The following is a 17831-nucleotide window of genomic DNA, read 5'->3' as shown; positions in this document are numbered from 1 at the left end:
TGAGGAGGAAACATAATCCTTCAGTTCCAGCGGCCATTATGGTAAACGTGAGGTCCTTTGGGAATAAGATAGACGAGCTCAGAGGGCTTATTAAGACCCAGAGGGAATACCGTGAGTGCAGCTTGTTGTGTTTCACAGAGACATTGCTGCACCCGGATTTCCCGGACCATGGCACAGAGTTACCCGGCTTTGCTACTGTTCGGGTTTTATGTTTTAAGGCCTCTCCACACCTCTCTGGTGTTGTTTTATTGGAGACGTGCCTCCAACTTCTTCCTGTAGCTGACCTTTCCCCTCCTGATCTCCACTTTCAGCTCCTTCAGGAGCCTCTTCAGCTTTTCCTTGTATCCAAAAGCCAGCTTCTTCTTGTTAAGCAGTGCTTTCAAAGCAGGAGTCATCCAGGGTTTATTTTTAGAGAAACACTGTACCCTCCTAGTTGGCACAGTGTTCTCTATACAAAAGTTTTTGTAGTCGGTTATACAGTGGGTGAGGCCATTTATGTCGTCCCATGTGGTCTGCACAACACATCCTGGTCCGTGCACTCCAAGCAGTGTTGAAGTGCCATGCTGGCCTCCTCAGTCCACTGTCTGACATACTTCTTGGTTGGGGGATGTTTATTCACCATGGGTATGTACACTGTGTGCAGGTAGACCAGGTTGTGATCAGAGCAGCCAAGTGGGGAAAGCTTGTGTCGTATATTGGGGTTGCGATGATGTGAAGATGATGAAGGAATCTCCGATGACACCGTCTTAATTGTATAAAATGTTTATTACAAAAAAGTTCTGCATCAATACAAGCAATGCAATCTGCCTACGGAGAGATCCGAAGTCAATGTGAATCTCTCCTGCCTGGAGAGAGATTCGGAGCCAATGTGAATCTCTTCTAAGGGGGCAACTTCAACTCCTCGTTTATATAGGAGTGTTGTTTTCATTAATTTAAAGAAACACATCTGGTTTTCATCCAGCTCTTCTCATTTGTCCGGTGACAGGAAAAGAGAAGGCACTAGCTCAAATTTAGTGTACCCCTTAGAACTGTGACCTAATGCCCTACCATACGTTCAGGCTTTCTCCAAATTCCTCAAGACCTGTGAACCTCAAACCTAAAGATAAATTTCTTTTATGGGGAGGACTACACATAGCATTTCAGACACCACACTTGTATTTAGCTTTTTGTTCTTACTCTTTGTGAATGTCCCTGACCTGCTGCTGTGTCACGACAATTTCCTAACTGGGATCAATGAAGTTCATCTATCGATTCTCTGTTGTCATCGTGGCACCCTTACCACAGCTACACCTGGTCTTCTACAGCTGTATCCAAACACAATAACATGACCCTCAGCTGTGGTTATTGCCATTTGTCATCAATGCTCCAGAATGAGACCGGTGATAGGCCTGGTCGCGTGTCACTCAGAGTGCAGTCAGCCAATCAGAGATATTTAAGATTATATCATAAATAATTAATGAGGCAGACAAAAACAGCCTGTTCTGTCTGGTGCTCAAGAGAGAGGCAGAAGAGAGGACATGGAAATACATATTGTCTTTTAACTTAAAACCACTGATATATCATCTTATGGATACTGTGGCAGGGCTCTTTTACAAAACCCTGAAAAAGATGTGAAAACACAGGCGTAGTGGGAAAAATTCAATTTATTTACAGCCAGCCTCTCAAGATGCAAGTGGACATATTTGCAAGATACAAATAATTTTAAATCAAAACAGAACACAGGAGAACGTCTTCCCCAACTCAGACATAAGCTCTGATGTTACCTCCTCTGTAACCAGACTACGACTCAGACTCAGAGAACCCTGGCAAGGGCTTGAAGCTTCCCTTTTGCCCCTTGAAGCTACATTTTGCCCCTCCCACTGGGCTTAATTACCCAATTAAATGCTATTATGGGCAACAACAAAAATTACAGGTTACAATGACTTCTTTATATGTAACAAAATATCTCCTCTTTAAACATATAAAATGACTTTTGCGAAAAAGAGGCATTACCAAAAATAGTACAACTCTAACTAATTATCATTGGAAAAAAACACAACAGGAAACTATTTAAACGGACAGGAATTTATGCCCCGTTTGATCCCCTGAATTTCGTGCACCGACAGCTAGATGAACGAACAGCGTCCCCAAACGGCTGGTAAGTGTGTGTGTGTGTGTGTGTGTGTAACCAAATGCGGAGCTGACGAGTGTGCACCCTCGCTCGCACCACGGTTAAACGGAGTAAATGATGGGTAAATAGCGATAAACTAGGCACTGAAACAGGAAGCGTGAGAATGATTGTCTGCGTGTGCGTATCTGTGTGCAAATAAACTGATGGGGTTTACTGTAGGTCAACAGATTAGTTTTCCAGGTGGTTCTCCATAAAGCACCTCCTCTAATTTAATCAGCAGTTCGCTAAAGCTTTTCTCACACACACCCACAAACATCTGAGAGAATTCGCAGTCTCATTACAGCTTGGACGAAACAAAGGTAGATCAACATTTCTATACTATAATATCAAAATGTAGAATTTGAATAGGAAAACTAATGTAACCATTTACTTATGTTTTTAATAATAAGAGTGAACTTTACATTTGAGTTTGTTGTTTTTCACAAACAAATAGCAATATGAATAGTGTAAAATATCACGTTAATAAATCTTAAACATCTTACGAATTACTTATTAAAGCTTAATGTAGGAGACGCTTAGCCTATAAAGTGTTCAATGTTTCCAGCTGAAGCAGCATCTGTAATTACAAGTGTGAGAAGATGTTTAAATCTTCTCACACTTGTAATGTCAGGTGGAACATTTAACAATAAACTTTGAAAGTTGTTAAAAGATTTTGACTGGAAAATGAAATGAAACCAAAACAACACCAATTTTAAATATGAAACAAAAGTATAGTGAATACATTGAAATTTAAAAAAAAAAAGATATATAAAAAAAAACAAATAGAATAGTGCTAATGAATTCATTAAACGTTGGTGTAGTTGTAAGAAAATTACAAAACATGTCAGTGACTTTGCAGCCACAGATAGTCAAATCATTAAGGGTAGTCACTATTTTCAAAGTTTCGAAGTTAACAGTCATTTGTTGTTTTTGCCCTGATTTACAGAAATTTAGTTAAAGGCCTTACAATAAAAATGAAATAAAAAAGTAATGCTAAAATTGTGGCTTTTCTGAGGTCAAATCTTTCGCCTGGAACTGGTCTAATAATGTAAATTTTATTTTTTTATGGTAAAACAAGTAGCATGTAGAAAGATACATCAACATCAAAACCATTTACCTGTTTTAATGTTATGTCTGTAAGAGTTTGACCTGTAGACCATGACCATAACTGGACACAGTTAGTGAAATCACCTGTTTATTATTGAAGTGTAAGAGTGTCATAGAATTTTGCAGAAATGGAATTAGCGAAAGAATCTTGTGCTGATTATAACAATATGATTAATGAAAAATTCAGAACTATATATTGCAACTAGGAGTTTAAATAAAATCATTAAAGGTACAGTGTGTAGAATTTTGTCATATCTAGTGTTGAAGTTGCATGTTGCAGCTGAACACCCCTCACCTCAGCCTCTCCTTCCAAACATGAAAAAGAACCTGTGGCAGCCTTTAATTGTCATAAAAGTCAAAAGGTGTTTAGTTTGTCCAGTCTGGACTAATGTAAAAAACATGGTGGCCTCCATAGAGAGGACCCCCTTGATGTAAATATAAAGTATTTAAATATAAAGGGCCTTTTCTGGGGCAAAGAAAACTACAATTCATACAATTTAGATGAAGTGAACTGGTGAAAACATCATGAGGATTATTCTACATTAAATTTCTGACAAAAGATCCTTTTCACCTAAATCTTACACACTGGACTTTTAAGTATGTTTTACATTGTAACCTTGCTGCAGCCCCTTGTGGTTTCAGGTGGTAATTACAGGATAAAGGCAACATTAAATGTCATTGTGTGTATTATTACAGGAAGCACAAATAGGGCAATCATTAGGTTAATTAAAGCTGCAAGGGTTGAGGGTTCTCACACCTTTATTCACACTAGAGGGTGGTGCTGATGTCATGCTCTTACCACTTAAGTCATTTTCAGACATGATCACCAGGTAAAATTCAGAGAATTGGCTAAAGACTTTACCCAGAGTCTGCCTTCCATTCAAGATTCAAGATTCAAGGCTTTACGGTCATATGCACAACAATTACATTTAGCAGTTGCTGGCAATGAAATGCTTGAATCCCAGACTGCCCTCTAGCCATGTTCAGATATTACACAAGGAAAAAAATGAAAATAGAATACAAAAAATGAAATAGAATATCTAAAATAACAATAAACCTAAAGTATTCAAATAAATTAAATAATAAATATACACCTAAAAAAAGTAGTGCAAATATAAGGTGCAGAGAAGACAAATTATGGCAGATGGGAGGAGTTTAAAAGTCATATGGCCTGGGGGATGAAACTGTCTCTGAGCCTGGTGGTGCGAGCCCAGATGCCGTGGTACCGTCGGCCAGATGGCAGTAGGCAGAACAGTTTATGGTTTGGGTGATCGGTGTCTTCTTCCTGCACAGCTGAGTGTAGAGGTCCTCCATGGATGGCAGCTCCATCCTGGTAATGCACTGAGCAGACTTCACCACCCTCTGCGGAGCCTTGCGGTTCAGGGCAGTGCAGCTGCCATACCAGGCGGTGGTGCAGCCAGTCAGGATTCTCTCAATGGTGCACCTGTAAAAGTTGCACAGAATACCAGGGTCCATGTTGACCCTCCGCAACCTGCGGAGGAAGATTAGCCGCTGTCTGGCTGTCTTTGTGAGGGAGTCTGTGTGGCGAGTCCATGTCAGGTCATTACTGATGTGAACCCTGAGGAACCTGAAGCTGCTGACTCTCTCCACCATAGTCCCGTTGATGGAGAGGGAGGTGTATTTTACTCCCTGTCTCTTCCTGTAGTCCATGATCAGCTCCTTTGTTTTGCTGATGTTGAGATAAAGGTTGTTGTCCTGGCACCAAGATGTCAGGGCTCTGACCTCCTCTCTGTAGGCCATCTCATTGTCGCGGATGATCAGGCCTATGATGGTTGTGTCATCAGCAAATTGAATGACGGTGTTGGAGCTGTGGGTGGCCTCGCAGTCATGCCTGAATAGGGAGTACAGGAGAGGGCTGAGCATGCAGCCCTGGGGGTTGCCGGTGTGGAGAGTCAGGGTGGAGGCTGTGTTGCTGCCTATCCGCACAGCCGGGGGTCTGCCCATCAGGAAGTTGAGTATCCAATCTATCCAAGGTCTCTGATTTTGGTGAAGAGCTTCAGGGGTACGCTGGTATTGAACGCTGAACTGTAATCAATGAACAGAGCATTCCCACATATACGTCCCTCTGGTCCAAGTGGGCTAGGGGAATATGAAGGGTGAGGGAGATCTGCATCCGCAGTTGACCTCTTTGGCCTCTAGGCAAACCGCAGTGGGTCCAGTGAGTCAGGGAGGGAGGAGGTGATGAAAGATTTGACTAACTGCTCAAAGCACTTCATGATGGTGGAGGAGAGTGCTACTGGACAGTAGTCGTTCAGGCAGAGGGTTTTGTTTTACTTCCGAACAGGGACAATGATGGTTTCCTTGAAACATGTGGGGACAGATAATGATGATCTGAACACACCTTGAGAGCTTGGCCAGGGATGCCATCAGGTCCAGGTGCCTTGCATGTGTTGATCCACATGAGTGATCTCCACACATATGCCCTGGATATTACAGATGGGCAGCAGTCCTCCTGGAACTCTTGTACCTCCATAGCCGGGGAAAGTCATTCAGTTCATCTGGGAGAGATACAGACATAACCTCAGCACCGCTGGTCTTTCTCTTGTAGTCTGTGATGGTTTTAAGTGCAGCCCACATGTTCCTCGTGTTGGAGCCCTGGTAGTAAGACTCCACTTTGTCCCTGTACACTCTCTTGGCACTACTGATAGCACTCCGGAGCGTGTACCTGGGCTTTCTTTACTCCTCCAGATCACCTGAGTTGTAGGCATCAGTCCGTGTCCAAACACCAGTCCAAACACCGCCAGTGGTATTCCCCTTTGTTTGCTGGTGGCGGTGAAAAAGTGTTTTCCACCGTCGACCTGATGTGCAGAAGTTGTTCTCTATCATATCGTATGATAGGGCACACTTGGTCAGTTTCACACATGCACAACAGTCTGCACCCCACGTCTCGCTCACTGTCACCTCTAAGGATAAGCAGCATATCATGAATAAATTACTTAAATGGTATAGATTTATATATCTAAAATCAAACTCTGTGTTTGTGTCTCTTTGTAAACTGAGCAGAATGGATGGGGTCCCTCTAAAAATGCCACAGGCTGTCTCACAGGAAGTCAAAGAAGATGTCAAAGTCATTTTCACTGATTATCTCAACATACTGCAGGACACAGAGGTGAGTGTGATTAACACAGCTGTACAATATTTGTGTTACCTCATCTGTAAACATAGCACATTAGTACACACTGCTCACTAAAGTACATACTTCACCTTCTTTTCCCCCCAATTGTGCTTACATTTTTGCCTGGCTGTCCACATAAGGATATAGTTAATCAAAAATGCAGCTTTATCATTCTTTATGAAATGGCTATCTATTTTTTCCTCATGTATCAATGTATATGTTTGTTTTACAAATGTTTCAACCAACCTTTTATTTTAAATGATAATACTTTTGTGTTAATAATGTCAATGTTAAGTTTATTTATATAGCACATTTAAAACAATGTGGTTGACCAAAGTGCTTTAAAAAGTAAAAGGTAAAATAAAAAAACACCAATACATAACATATCAAAATACCTATATTGAGTGGTAAGCTGTTCCACAAGTTTAGGGCAGCTACTGTAGAGGCTCGATCGCCTCTGGTGATGAGCCTCATTTTAGGCAAATCCAGGAGCAGCTGAGTGACTGACTACATCTCTCTAACTGGAGTGTGAACATGAAGGAATTCATTCATTCAGAGATTTAAAAGTAACTTTTAATCAATCCTGTAACACACAGGAAGCCAGTGGAAGGAGCAGAACACAGGTGTATTATGGTCCCTCTTCTTCTTTCCTGTCATGAGGCAAGCAGCAGCATTTTATGGATGTCTAAGCCCACATACAAAGATTTGCAGTTCAATCAGGAGAGACTTGATTCGCGATTTAAATTAAGCATTGTGTTGTGTTGCTGAGTCATGGGCTCAGCTATCATAAATGTCAGCTCCCAATAGGTGCATGGGTGCTGGTAAGTCACTTACCAATCACAGCCGGTCCTCTCATTAAGCAGGCCTTAAATACAACCTCCTCCTCACTGATCCCTGCTAAGCTACACTGCCATGCATGCACTGCCGCTAGCAAACGCCTCCTCCACCCCAGCCTCCACCTTTTGAGCACCGAGTCCAAACATGGTCTCAGTAAATATACGGCATTCATCTCAGTCTCCACCTTACGCCCACCGGGTTCTGCACATGTTCCATGTTTTATTTTAGCATGCAGCTCGGCCAATCCAGGGAACATCCAAGAAACAGAGAGCATTCGCATTTCCAGTGCTGGCCCCAGACATAGCATGACACGCTAAGTGATGATTTTGGAGGTGAAGGGGCTGCGAGAGCACCTTCACCTGCACCACAGAGGATCAGTCAGCACAGGTGAGAGCTGTTAGCTGATTGATCCTCATGCTTGAAAAGGCAGCAGCAGAGCTGCCTTGTGGAACACACACTGGGGATGAGACTGGGCAAAGCTAAAGGTCCAGCAGAAAGTGCTGGACCCTTTAAGTTAAGTGTTTTGTCAGTTCTGTTTGTATTAAATAAAAAGATGTTCCTGAACACCCAATGGTTGGACTGGTTCGTCTCTGGCTGTCGTGGTGGGAACCCCGTGGCATGGTCTACTGCCACAATGATATCGGACAGAGTCAATTGCAACTTGGGAAGGAGGGGGGGCCAGTGGCCAGAAAAACTCAAAGATGGAGCGCATCAGAAGAAAGTGGCATCACTCCAGTGATCGTGAAGATGGGATCGGCACCTATATTGAGCACAAGATGCTGTGTCCAATAGATGGGAAATGAAGGAGCGTCATGAGGGATGATGCGTATCGCATCATTATTTGCATTATTGACAGGGGAGTAATTAGAGAGAGAGACTCTGGTGGAATGAGACTATTCATGTTGCGAAGGGACCAGAATGGGGAGCAGAGAGGTCAGAAATTCATTACTTTTCTCCCGAATATGTGGGATCCGGGAAGGGAACGAGCTCCTGGACAGACTGACCAGGATGAGCATTTTGTGGCTGTTAAGAAACTGGCAGTTGGAATGTACATGCTTTCAGAATGAAATGATTTCAAATTGGAAACTTGTTGAATTAGGCCTTGGCGTTCATCGCAAGTAATTCGGGCCAATTCAGGTGTGTATTGAATTGCACTTTATAGGGTGCTGCATAGAAACAATTTTTTCATAATCTTAGAAATAAAATTTGGCTGAAAATGATCAGGGGGTAGGATTTATTTATGTTTCAGGACCGGCTGGATACAGGCACATTTATAATAGTCAAGGACATAGGCAGTTGACGTGGAGCAGTTTATGATGGGGTCCTATAAGATCCATTTCTTAGGATAGTTGGAATAATTTAAAGATGGCTGGAGAATAGAACAGTGAATCCTGGTAGATTTTTGGTAATGCCAGACCTTATTATTTCAATCCTTTGACAAAGGGCAGTAAAAATTATTCACAGTCTGCATCTCAGTCAGCACTGGCATAGGAATCTGGAATTGTGTGACTTCAGATGATAGATGATTAAAAACTTCCTAGACACAAAGGGGACCTGAACACCTGATTTTTTTCCATGTTTGCTCTGCTTTTCTGCATCTCCTGTTACATATTTGAATACTGTCATTTAACCAAGGCTGTTTAATTGTATTAGTGTTATATCTATTTTTAGAGGAGCAATGAGGTCTAACATTGAGGAGTCATTGGTGTGGTAGAAATCAGGGAGCACATTGACAGAAGAATTGAATTCTGCACTGCTTTTAGGGACACTTTGCTGGTTGAAGATGCAAGTTAGTTTAGAGTGGGATGAAAATTATAACATTTTCTCAGCAGGTAGATGCCTGTCTAGCTCATAAAATAGAGCACCAATTCCAACAACGTTAATTGTCGGCATGTTAACAATAAATTAAATAATTTACCCATACACAGAAAATAACTACATGATTATCATATAAATATGGTTACAACATGAAGTTTCATAGTAATCCCTGCAACATGTGTTTTAATATATTTGACTTTAGACCAGTACTTTACCAACAGATAAACAAACCAATTTCATGTTAATGTAGCTAAAGTGTCACAGTTGAGAAAAAATGATAGACATATAAAGAGAGAGCTTCATAGTGGACCTCAGAAACCTGGAACTTAAGTGACTCTATCACTAATATTTTGTGTCTCTATTTAACAGTATGAGTTCTGCCTGGAGAACTGGGTGCTAACAGGGCTGCAGAGTGGTGTCCCCAGTCAGCATCAGCCTCAGCTCTCTTCCTCCTCATCAGGACTGCTGCCATCCTGTCCACCATACTGGATGATGTTTAGCAGCACTCAGCAGAGCTGCATGGCAAACCGACACAGCTCTGACTTCTGGGAGCCCAACCCTCGACAGCGCTCCCACAGCCTCAATGCCGATATAATGCGCACCAGGTTTAACATCTCAGATTCGGAAAATGAAGGGGATAGCATGGCACAGAATGCAAAAACATGTGTGACAATGAAAGTCCACTCAAATGGAGCTGCTTCACACCAGCGTGGTCAGCAGAAAGCATTTATTGCAGACCTGCTGAACCCTCCATCCTGTTTGAGCAGCCTGCCACACCAGCGCAGGAAGAATCTACGACAGTGCTCCCTCTCTGTGTTGGAGATGTCCTCAGAACTTGATCCAAATGAAGACAACCACGAGCAGAGTCTGTCCTCACACAGAATCCTTAACACCAAGACTCCCAACACCAGAGTTTTCAATTCTGCAATTCCCATCAGAGTTCCCTACAACAGAGCCAATACAGTCCAAAGGCTGCCCAGCATCACTAACTACAGTACAATGGTAAGATATTAATATTTTTATATCTGTAGGCAGTTGTGTATGGGCAATGTTTTGGTCATAATTAAAAATTATTTTCAAATTAAAAAGACTATATTTTATTACCCTAGAAGGATTAATCAGGCCACAATAAAAGTTAAAGGAAAAAGGAAATAGAAGAGCCAATTCCAAATGTAAAATTTTAATGTGAAAATGTATAGTGACAATGAAATGTCAAAGGTGAAATTTTAGATGGAAATGCTCAAACTGATGTTGTACAGATTAGAATAGAAAATCATTATATCAAACATGACACTCAAAAAGGCAAGGATAATGGGAAATACTTTAAGTTAAAAAATAAACAGTTAAATCGAAAAAATTCCATGCTAATTGCTTGTGTAATTCACTATTTGGAATTTAACATTTGTAATGATTTATGTTATCTACTTTCCATTTGACATGCTCTCTCTTTTGAAATTTCTAACTATATCACCCACAACACAGAATAATAATTTGATGAAAGGTTTGGTAATCAACAAATTGAATTTTAATTTGTCAATCACATTTTGTCACCATGCTTTGACAATGCTGTTTCATCCACGTGGCCAGTGCTAAAGATTATAGAGTGGCTTAGGCAGTTAATGCTCTGCACACTGCATTAAAGATCAGTCTGACTATGAATGTAGCCTAAAGCTCAGGGTGTTAATTTGTCCTGGAGCATGGTTTAAATATACTTACTTAAACCAGGAACACATTGACATGAACACAACCAATACAATTATACTTGTATAACCCATATTCACACATTACAATTTGTCTCATAGGGCTAAACAAGGTGCAAGATCAACTGTCCCTAACCCTCAGTAAGGAAAAACTACCAAAGAAACCTCAGAGGGAGGAGTGGAATAGGAAATTCATCCTCATCTTATAAGTTTCTTCAGCACACATTCCGAGAATGTTTTCAAGGTTCTTAACCCTGAAAATAGACTCTAAAGTCTGCCCCCTGAATCCTTTTAAGTTATAAGAGGTTCATCAGGATTAACAGGATCAGGATCCTGGCAAAGCTGCATCCAATGGTTACTCAACTCCAGCCTGCTGTAAAATGGGGCTGACTTAGCAATTAAATTCATGTAGCGTATATAAACATTATCTTGAGGCACTTAAAACAAGATATTAAAAATTGTAGAGAAACCCAACAGTTCCCCGCTTCGGTGTGTGTGGAGAGAAATAATAGTTTCTTATTAACTGCCAGAGAAGGGAGGGGAAGTTGGAAAGAAAGGGCCTCCTCCACTGACCAGGGGTCTCATTTATAATCGTTGCATATGCACAAAACAGGGCCTGAACGTTGGGATTTATAAAAACAAACTTGACAGAAAAATGTACGCATTTCCACGCAAAGTTTCACCCATGCATACAAATATTTTGGAGACAGGAAAGTGGCGATGCAGATGTGAGGAGGTGAACTGAACCAGATTATTGATCCACTTCATCATTTACATTTAAACCAACTGTTGCATATGAAGCTTTAACTGCAAAAGATATAAAACCACTTACAGCAAATTATGTTCAGATACCATTAAACAGCAGAGTTGCAGAGCCAAGACATTTTAATAATATCTTCTAACACTGTGTTTGTATCATCAAGGACGAGTGTGTGTAAAATCCCTGCAGTGAACGTGACTGTGCCATCAGGCGCACAGAACGCACTGGAGATCACTCACAAAAATAAAGAAAAACTATTTACTTTCAAACTTCTATTTTCAAATAATATCCCAGAGTGGAGGTTAGGATCCACTGATATATGAAGTAATCAGTCAGATTGCTCTAAATATATATATACTGTGCTGACACTCGTGCATACTGCTGCGTGATGGATGGATGTGAATTGGAACAATGAGGAGGAAACTAGGGCTAAAGGGCCCATATTGTACACCTTTCTGGGATTTAATTTGAGGTATTGGTACCCCTAAGATGATATATCAGTGGTTTAAAGTCGAAAAAACTGCTGAAATGTGTATTTCCATGTCCTCTCTTCTGCCTCTCTCTGGCACTGCAGGCACAACAGGCTGTTTTCGCCTGCCTCTTAAATTATTTAAGAGCCCCTCATCTGATTGGCTGACTGCACTCTGAGTGACAAGCAACTAGGCCTATCACTTGAAGCCTGTTGGAGCCATATGGTAGAGCAGTAGAGCTTACTGATTGGCTGACTGTACTCTAGGTGAAATGCGACCAGGCCTATCACCGGTCTCATTCTGGCGCATTGACAAACTCTCCGGTAATCAAGAATGGTGAAGGCCACAGCTGAGAGTCACGTTGTTATGTGTGGACACAGCTGTAGATGACCAACCACACATTCACAGTTGATTACAACAAGATGTTTTTGAATGGTAAGTTACACTGTCTCTTGTTTGCTCAAAATTTAGCAGGACAGTCAGCCAATGTAGGAGTAACTTCTAGGTTACAGTCCAAGTTACAGTACAGGTAGAGTCCCGAGTACGGGGTAACGTTACAGTATTGCTGCTGGTAGAAATTGTTTACTCAGTTTCTAAAAAATTTTGGTTTTAAAGATCAGTTCATGTAACAAAAGACTTGTTTAGAAAACACTGTATTTGATATGATACCAATTGCTTAATGAGGTTGAAAACATAAGGCAAATTTAATTGTGTATAATTGTTTGGTTATGTAATTTGCTTTTCCCTATTGTCGTCATCGCATACACATGCCAGTAAGTTTTCATTCCGTTATTTCACTAGTACTGTTGCTTTTTCCTCTACAGGTGTAGCTGTGGTGCCATGATGACAACAGAGAATGTGTTGCAGGGAGACACACAAGGTAGATTATCAAATAATCTTCACTGTAGATATGTTGGCTTCAATTTATGAAATTAAACATTTGAGGCACTCGTCTTCAGTAGAAAATGTCTTTATTACAGAAAATAAACCAAAACAGGGCACCTTGCAACAGTCTCACATTGTGGTGTTGTGTGAGACTATGATCTAAATGTAGATAATTAAAAGAATTAAAAAAATATATATTGTTAAAAGCATTAAGTAAAAATAAAGAGACATGTCTGTGACGTCCTGATTTTCAGTCAGTAAAGTGCAACAACCCCCCTCCCCTCCTGGTTTTTCAGGCGTACAAGACCTTCATCCGCTGCTGCTGGGTCCATCTTGGGAGAATGGTGAGGTCTGTAATTCCCTTATGTGAAGTCCTTCCCATACGCAAGGAGTTCCCTGATGATGACTTCAGGCTGCCCCTCAACTGAAATGCCTGACACAGCCTCTCGTACTGAGAGACAGAGATCTTCTGAACCTCATCATTGTATGGTGCAGGGTCTTTAAAGACTTGGTCAAACAGGACCTCCAGTTCTTGGATGTTACCTGTAAAACATTTGTACAGTGATGTTTGTAAAATATTTTATTTATGTAAATTGTATTTACTTTGTGATAAAAATACATTTTGTAATCAAAACATTTTGTGTATCTTGCCATATGTTGGCCCTGTTTTCACTGATTAGCTTTGCAGTACCCCGTCTTTGCCTTCCGATATTTTATTTTATAGATCGGCTTCCCTGATGAGCTGGTTGCTTTAGGGTGATTAGCATTTTCATTGAAGTGCATTGCAGGCAAGTACAACCTGAATAACAAAATCTGTGTAAATTACTGAACTGAGACTTTGAACACCAGTTCAACCAAACACAGGGCACATGCAGAGCAAGTCAACTCATGACAAACAGAAAAGGATCTTGCAAGATGACATTCTTTGTATGGGGTGCCGTTTGTAAAGCAGCTCACGCTGAAAATAACAGCAACATCTTGTCACATTTAGCTTCAAACCATGTTTAAAAAACAGGTGTGAATTTTTGAGAGTCACTTTTTTGCACATTTACAACAATATTTGTCAATTTAGAGATTTTTTAAATATTTAAATCCAAATGTTAAATGTTACACTTAAATGTTAAATCTAAATGCTAAATCTAAATGTTAAATCTAAATGCTAAATCTAAATGTTAAATCTAAATCTAAATGTTAAATCTAAATGTTAAATCTAAAACTAAATGTTAAATCTGAATCTAAATCTAAATGTTAAAATCTAAATGTTAAATCTAAATCTAAATGTTTCGGGTGAAACTAAATATTTAACTAATATGCAAATTCAAATGCCGGTAACAGAAAGTACCAAAATAAAAGCTCGAGGAGGTCAGAGTGTGTTTATAGTGGCAAATTTCGAATAAAACCCATCTTATCCGGGGAAATGGACTCTTGGACATGGAATATCGTGATAATAACTACATAAAATAACAAACATGTTTGGAGAAACTTTATTTGAAGAGTACTTTGAGTTTTTAGTGTCACTTTTATGAAAAATGCGGAACTTATGACCTGTAGCCAATATAGCCAGCCACAAGCTTTTATTTTGGTACTTCCTGTTACCGGCATTTGAATTTGCATATTGGTTAAATATTTGGTTTCACCTGAAACATTTAGATTTAGATTTAACATTTAGGTTTAGATTCAGATTTAACATTTAGATTTAACATTTAAATTTAGATTTAACATTTAAATTTAGATTTAACATTTCGATTTAACATTTAAATTTAGATTTAACATTTCGATTTAACATTTCGATTTAACATTTCGATTTAGGTTCAGATTTAACATTTAGATTTAGATTTAAATTTAACATTTAGATTTAGATTTAGCATTTAGATTTGACATTTAACATTTAAGTGTGTTGTGCACTGCTCCACGTGGCATCAAAATAATGTTATTATTAATGACTTTGCCTTACACAGAGCACCAAAAATGTTGGTATTAATGTTGTTATTATGTACTTTCCCTCGCGCGGGGTACGATTATGTACTTTCCTTCACGCGGGGCACCATTAAATGGTGTGCTTTTAGGCATTCAATAAATGTGGCTATCACTGAAATATTAAATATTAATATTAAAAATATTAATATTAAATAATAATTAAACTAATAAAAGATAAATCGGGGCACCACCCTTCAAAGGAAGGGAAAAGATAGCCAATTTATTGAATAAGTCTCATGAAATTAAATCTGATTAATAATTAAATAGTTAAAACTATAACCAAATGTACCACATCAATAGCTAGCAAAGTTGAAGGATATGGAGTTCTTGACAGTGTAGAGGTTGGCAAAATTCACACTTATGCAACATTAACTAAGACGTGTTTTGGAGAAAAACATTTATTATGAGAATAATAAAAGTATTAACACAAAAACTAACAAAAGGTGTACTTACTATATACAGGTGTGTATGCGAGTATGCATGTATGTGTGTGTGTGTGTGTGTGAGTGAGTGACTGAGATTCAAAATGGCGGCTGGACACTATGAAGACAAAAGGCCCCCTGGAGTGGTGAGACCATGTGGCTGAGATCACATGTAGGTGTTAAGTTTGTGGAGATGAGTGTGTGAGGTGTTGGTGCCAGGTTAAAGAAAGTAGTTAGATGCATGCAAAGAAGTCATCAGCATAACAGAACTAACATTAACTTTCAGATAACATATTACCAAATATCACAGCAACACAAGTCAAACTTGTAAACATCACATGAAATAGAAATAGGATTAAACAGTCCTTTGCTTAGCCTAGCGTAATAATAAAGCCCAGTTGTGTTACCCGTCCATGAAAAAGAGGGAAAGGTCCTTTTTGGATGTGCTGTTCGAAGTCGAAGTGAAGTGGTCTTGTTGATTTGTGGATCCTGTTGTGCATCTGCTGGTCAGACCTTGTGTCGTGGCCAGTTGTGCTGAAGTTCTTAGGCAGGCTCTCGCGTCGCTGCCTTTGGAAGGTTTTTTTAGCAGTCCGCTCCAGGCAGGCCCGCTAGAAGTTGAGGAGCTTGTGGATGGAGGAAGTGTCCCTAGCTGGGAAAGCAGGGCCAGACCCTACTCCTCCAGGAGAGGTCGGCAGGGGAAGAGGCCGAAGGGCGAAGAGTGAAGAGGAAAGAGTGAAGAGGGAAAGAGAACTAGCAGAGGGGAAACTCGGCTTATATTGGCCTGGTGACCTCATGGGTCATGGGGCACACAGTGACCAATAGTGGTTGAGAGTTGTCTCCAGGAGCAGTTTTACCACCTATGTGTGAAGATGAAGCACCCTGGGAGACTGAGTTCTGGAAGCTGTCCTTTGTCTCCAGAACAAAGATGACATGTGGTCAGGCTTTTGACTTCACATGTAGGCCCAACTATGGTTCACAGATACCAGGTCCCAACAAGTGTAACATTTAACATTTGGATTTAAATATTTGAATATCTCTAAGTTGACAAATATTGTTGTAAATGTGCAAAAAAGTGACTCTAAAAAATTCACACCGGTTTTTTAAACATGAAGCTAAATGTGACAAAATGTTGCTGTTATTTTCAGCGTGAGCTGCTTTACAAACGGCATCCCATATCTTTGAGGCAAACATAGGACAACACTGTGGAATGCCAGGCTCCACTTCTCTACTTTGAAGTGATGTTGAACCTGATTTTTCAGACAAAAAAAGAACAGAAAATGATTTCCTTAATATCTATTATTAGCCTGTTACAGAGAACTGATGACACACATTATGTATAGTTGGAGCACTGAGAAACATTTACAGTACACATCTGGCTGCAACCACTGTTGGTTTCAGTGGATGTTCTTCATGCATGTGGAAATCTTGGAGGTGGTTCACAAGAGATCAGATGTGTGATTTAAGTCAGAATCAATGTGAACGCTGTGCAGTCACAACACAAACGTGATCCTTGTGAACTGTGTTACACCATGTAAACAAAGCTGGAGATGACAGTAGTCGTACAAACAGTAGTAAAGTACAACGTTATGAAAGAACCACAGTGAGGAACAACAACGTGACAGTACAGAACATTACGTGTGAGACTGCTCTAGCAATGCGCTAGCATTAGCAGTAGCATTAAAAAAGGTAAAGAGTGTATTGTCCCCTGCTTCCTTCTTTGTGACATACAATTCATTTGTTGACTTACAGGTTGATGATCTTGAACCAGGGTTCGCGTTAGAACCACCTTCTCAAGAATTTTGGATATGAAGGGGGGTTTTAAAATGGGCATATAATTCTGCGGGAGTAATTGGTCAAGATGTATCTTTTTCAGTAATGGCTGAATGGTGGGTTTCTTAAAATAATCAGGGGGGGTGGATGTTGAGAGGGCTAGAAGAAGAACGCATGTGCGATACATCGGGCTGGGCGATATGAAAACAAATCTTATCATGATTATTTTTTTCATATCAGTCAATAAATCAAATAACCAGAAACTGATTATTGCTTGCTTGTTCAATGAACCTGTGCTACTTTACTATGGAGTTTTTTTCTTTATTCAAGAGTGTGGCCTTTCAGTTCGAGCACATGACTTTATGATCAGATTGTGTATTTCTTTTCATCATGTACTCAAATAGCCCTTGTTTGCACTTAAATTTGCTCTGCTTCTGCTCAAACTGTGTGCTTGCACTCATATATATTGTTGATCGCATGGATTATCTGCGCTCCAGCTGCAGCCCCTCTCTGCACTCAGGCTGCTTTCTGTGCGCTCGTGAATCCACTGCTCTTGGATTTTTTTGTGTTTACAACCCTGTCAAAATTCCCAACGAATAGAATGCCAGGTGTCGTGTTGACCACTGGTCAACCAATGAAATGAATGATATGATCCTTGCCTCTTTGCAGACAGAAATCAGCCCTAAATTTAACATTAATTAACATTTGGTTTGGGTGTTTTTTTGCGCATGCCCACCAATCACGGTCAGTGCCATCAAGTGCAGACCACAAGGTGAACATTTCAGTCAGGAAAGCTTTGT

The 17831-nt window shown here is 40.1% G+C and overlaps 1 protein-coding gene across 4 annotated transcripts in view; it reads left to right on the top strand.

Annotated features, from left to right (window-relative positions):
- The first annotated feature begins 2372 nt into the window (after positions 1-2372).
- ubap1lb (ubiquitin associated protein 1-like b) overlaps positions 2373-17831 on the top strand; it is a 43405-nt gene continuing 27946 nt past the window's right edge. For all 4 annotated transcript variants that reach the window (XR_011240825.1, XM_069523056.1, XM_069523194.1 and 1 more), the window contains exons 1-3: positions 2373-2469; positions 6281-6386; positions 9417-10049. Coding sequence is in view for 3 of the 4 variants with exons in the window: in XM_069523056.1 (XP_069379157.1) it covers positions 6282-6386; positions 9417-10049 (738 nt within the window). In the remaining variant the exon portion in view is untranslated. The remainder of the gene's footprint in view (positions 2470-6280; positions 6387-9416; positions 10050-17831) is intronic.

This window comes from Paralichthys olivaceus, chromosome 1 (assembly GCF_024713975.1).
Source record: "Paralichthys olivaceus isolate ysfri-2021 chromosome 1, ASM2471397v2, whole genome shotgun sequence".
In the NCBI taxonomy this organism is placed as follows: Eukaryota; Metazoa; Chordata; class Actinopteri; order Pleuronectiformes; family Paralichthyidae; genus Paralichthys; species Paralichthys olivaceus.
The sequence above is the reverse complement of the archived record's forward strand: the minus strand, read 5'-3'. Positions and strand labels throughout refer to the sequence as shown.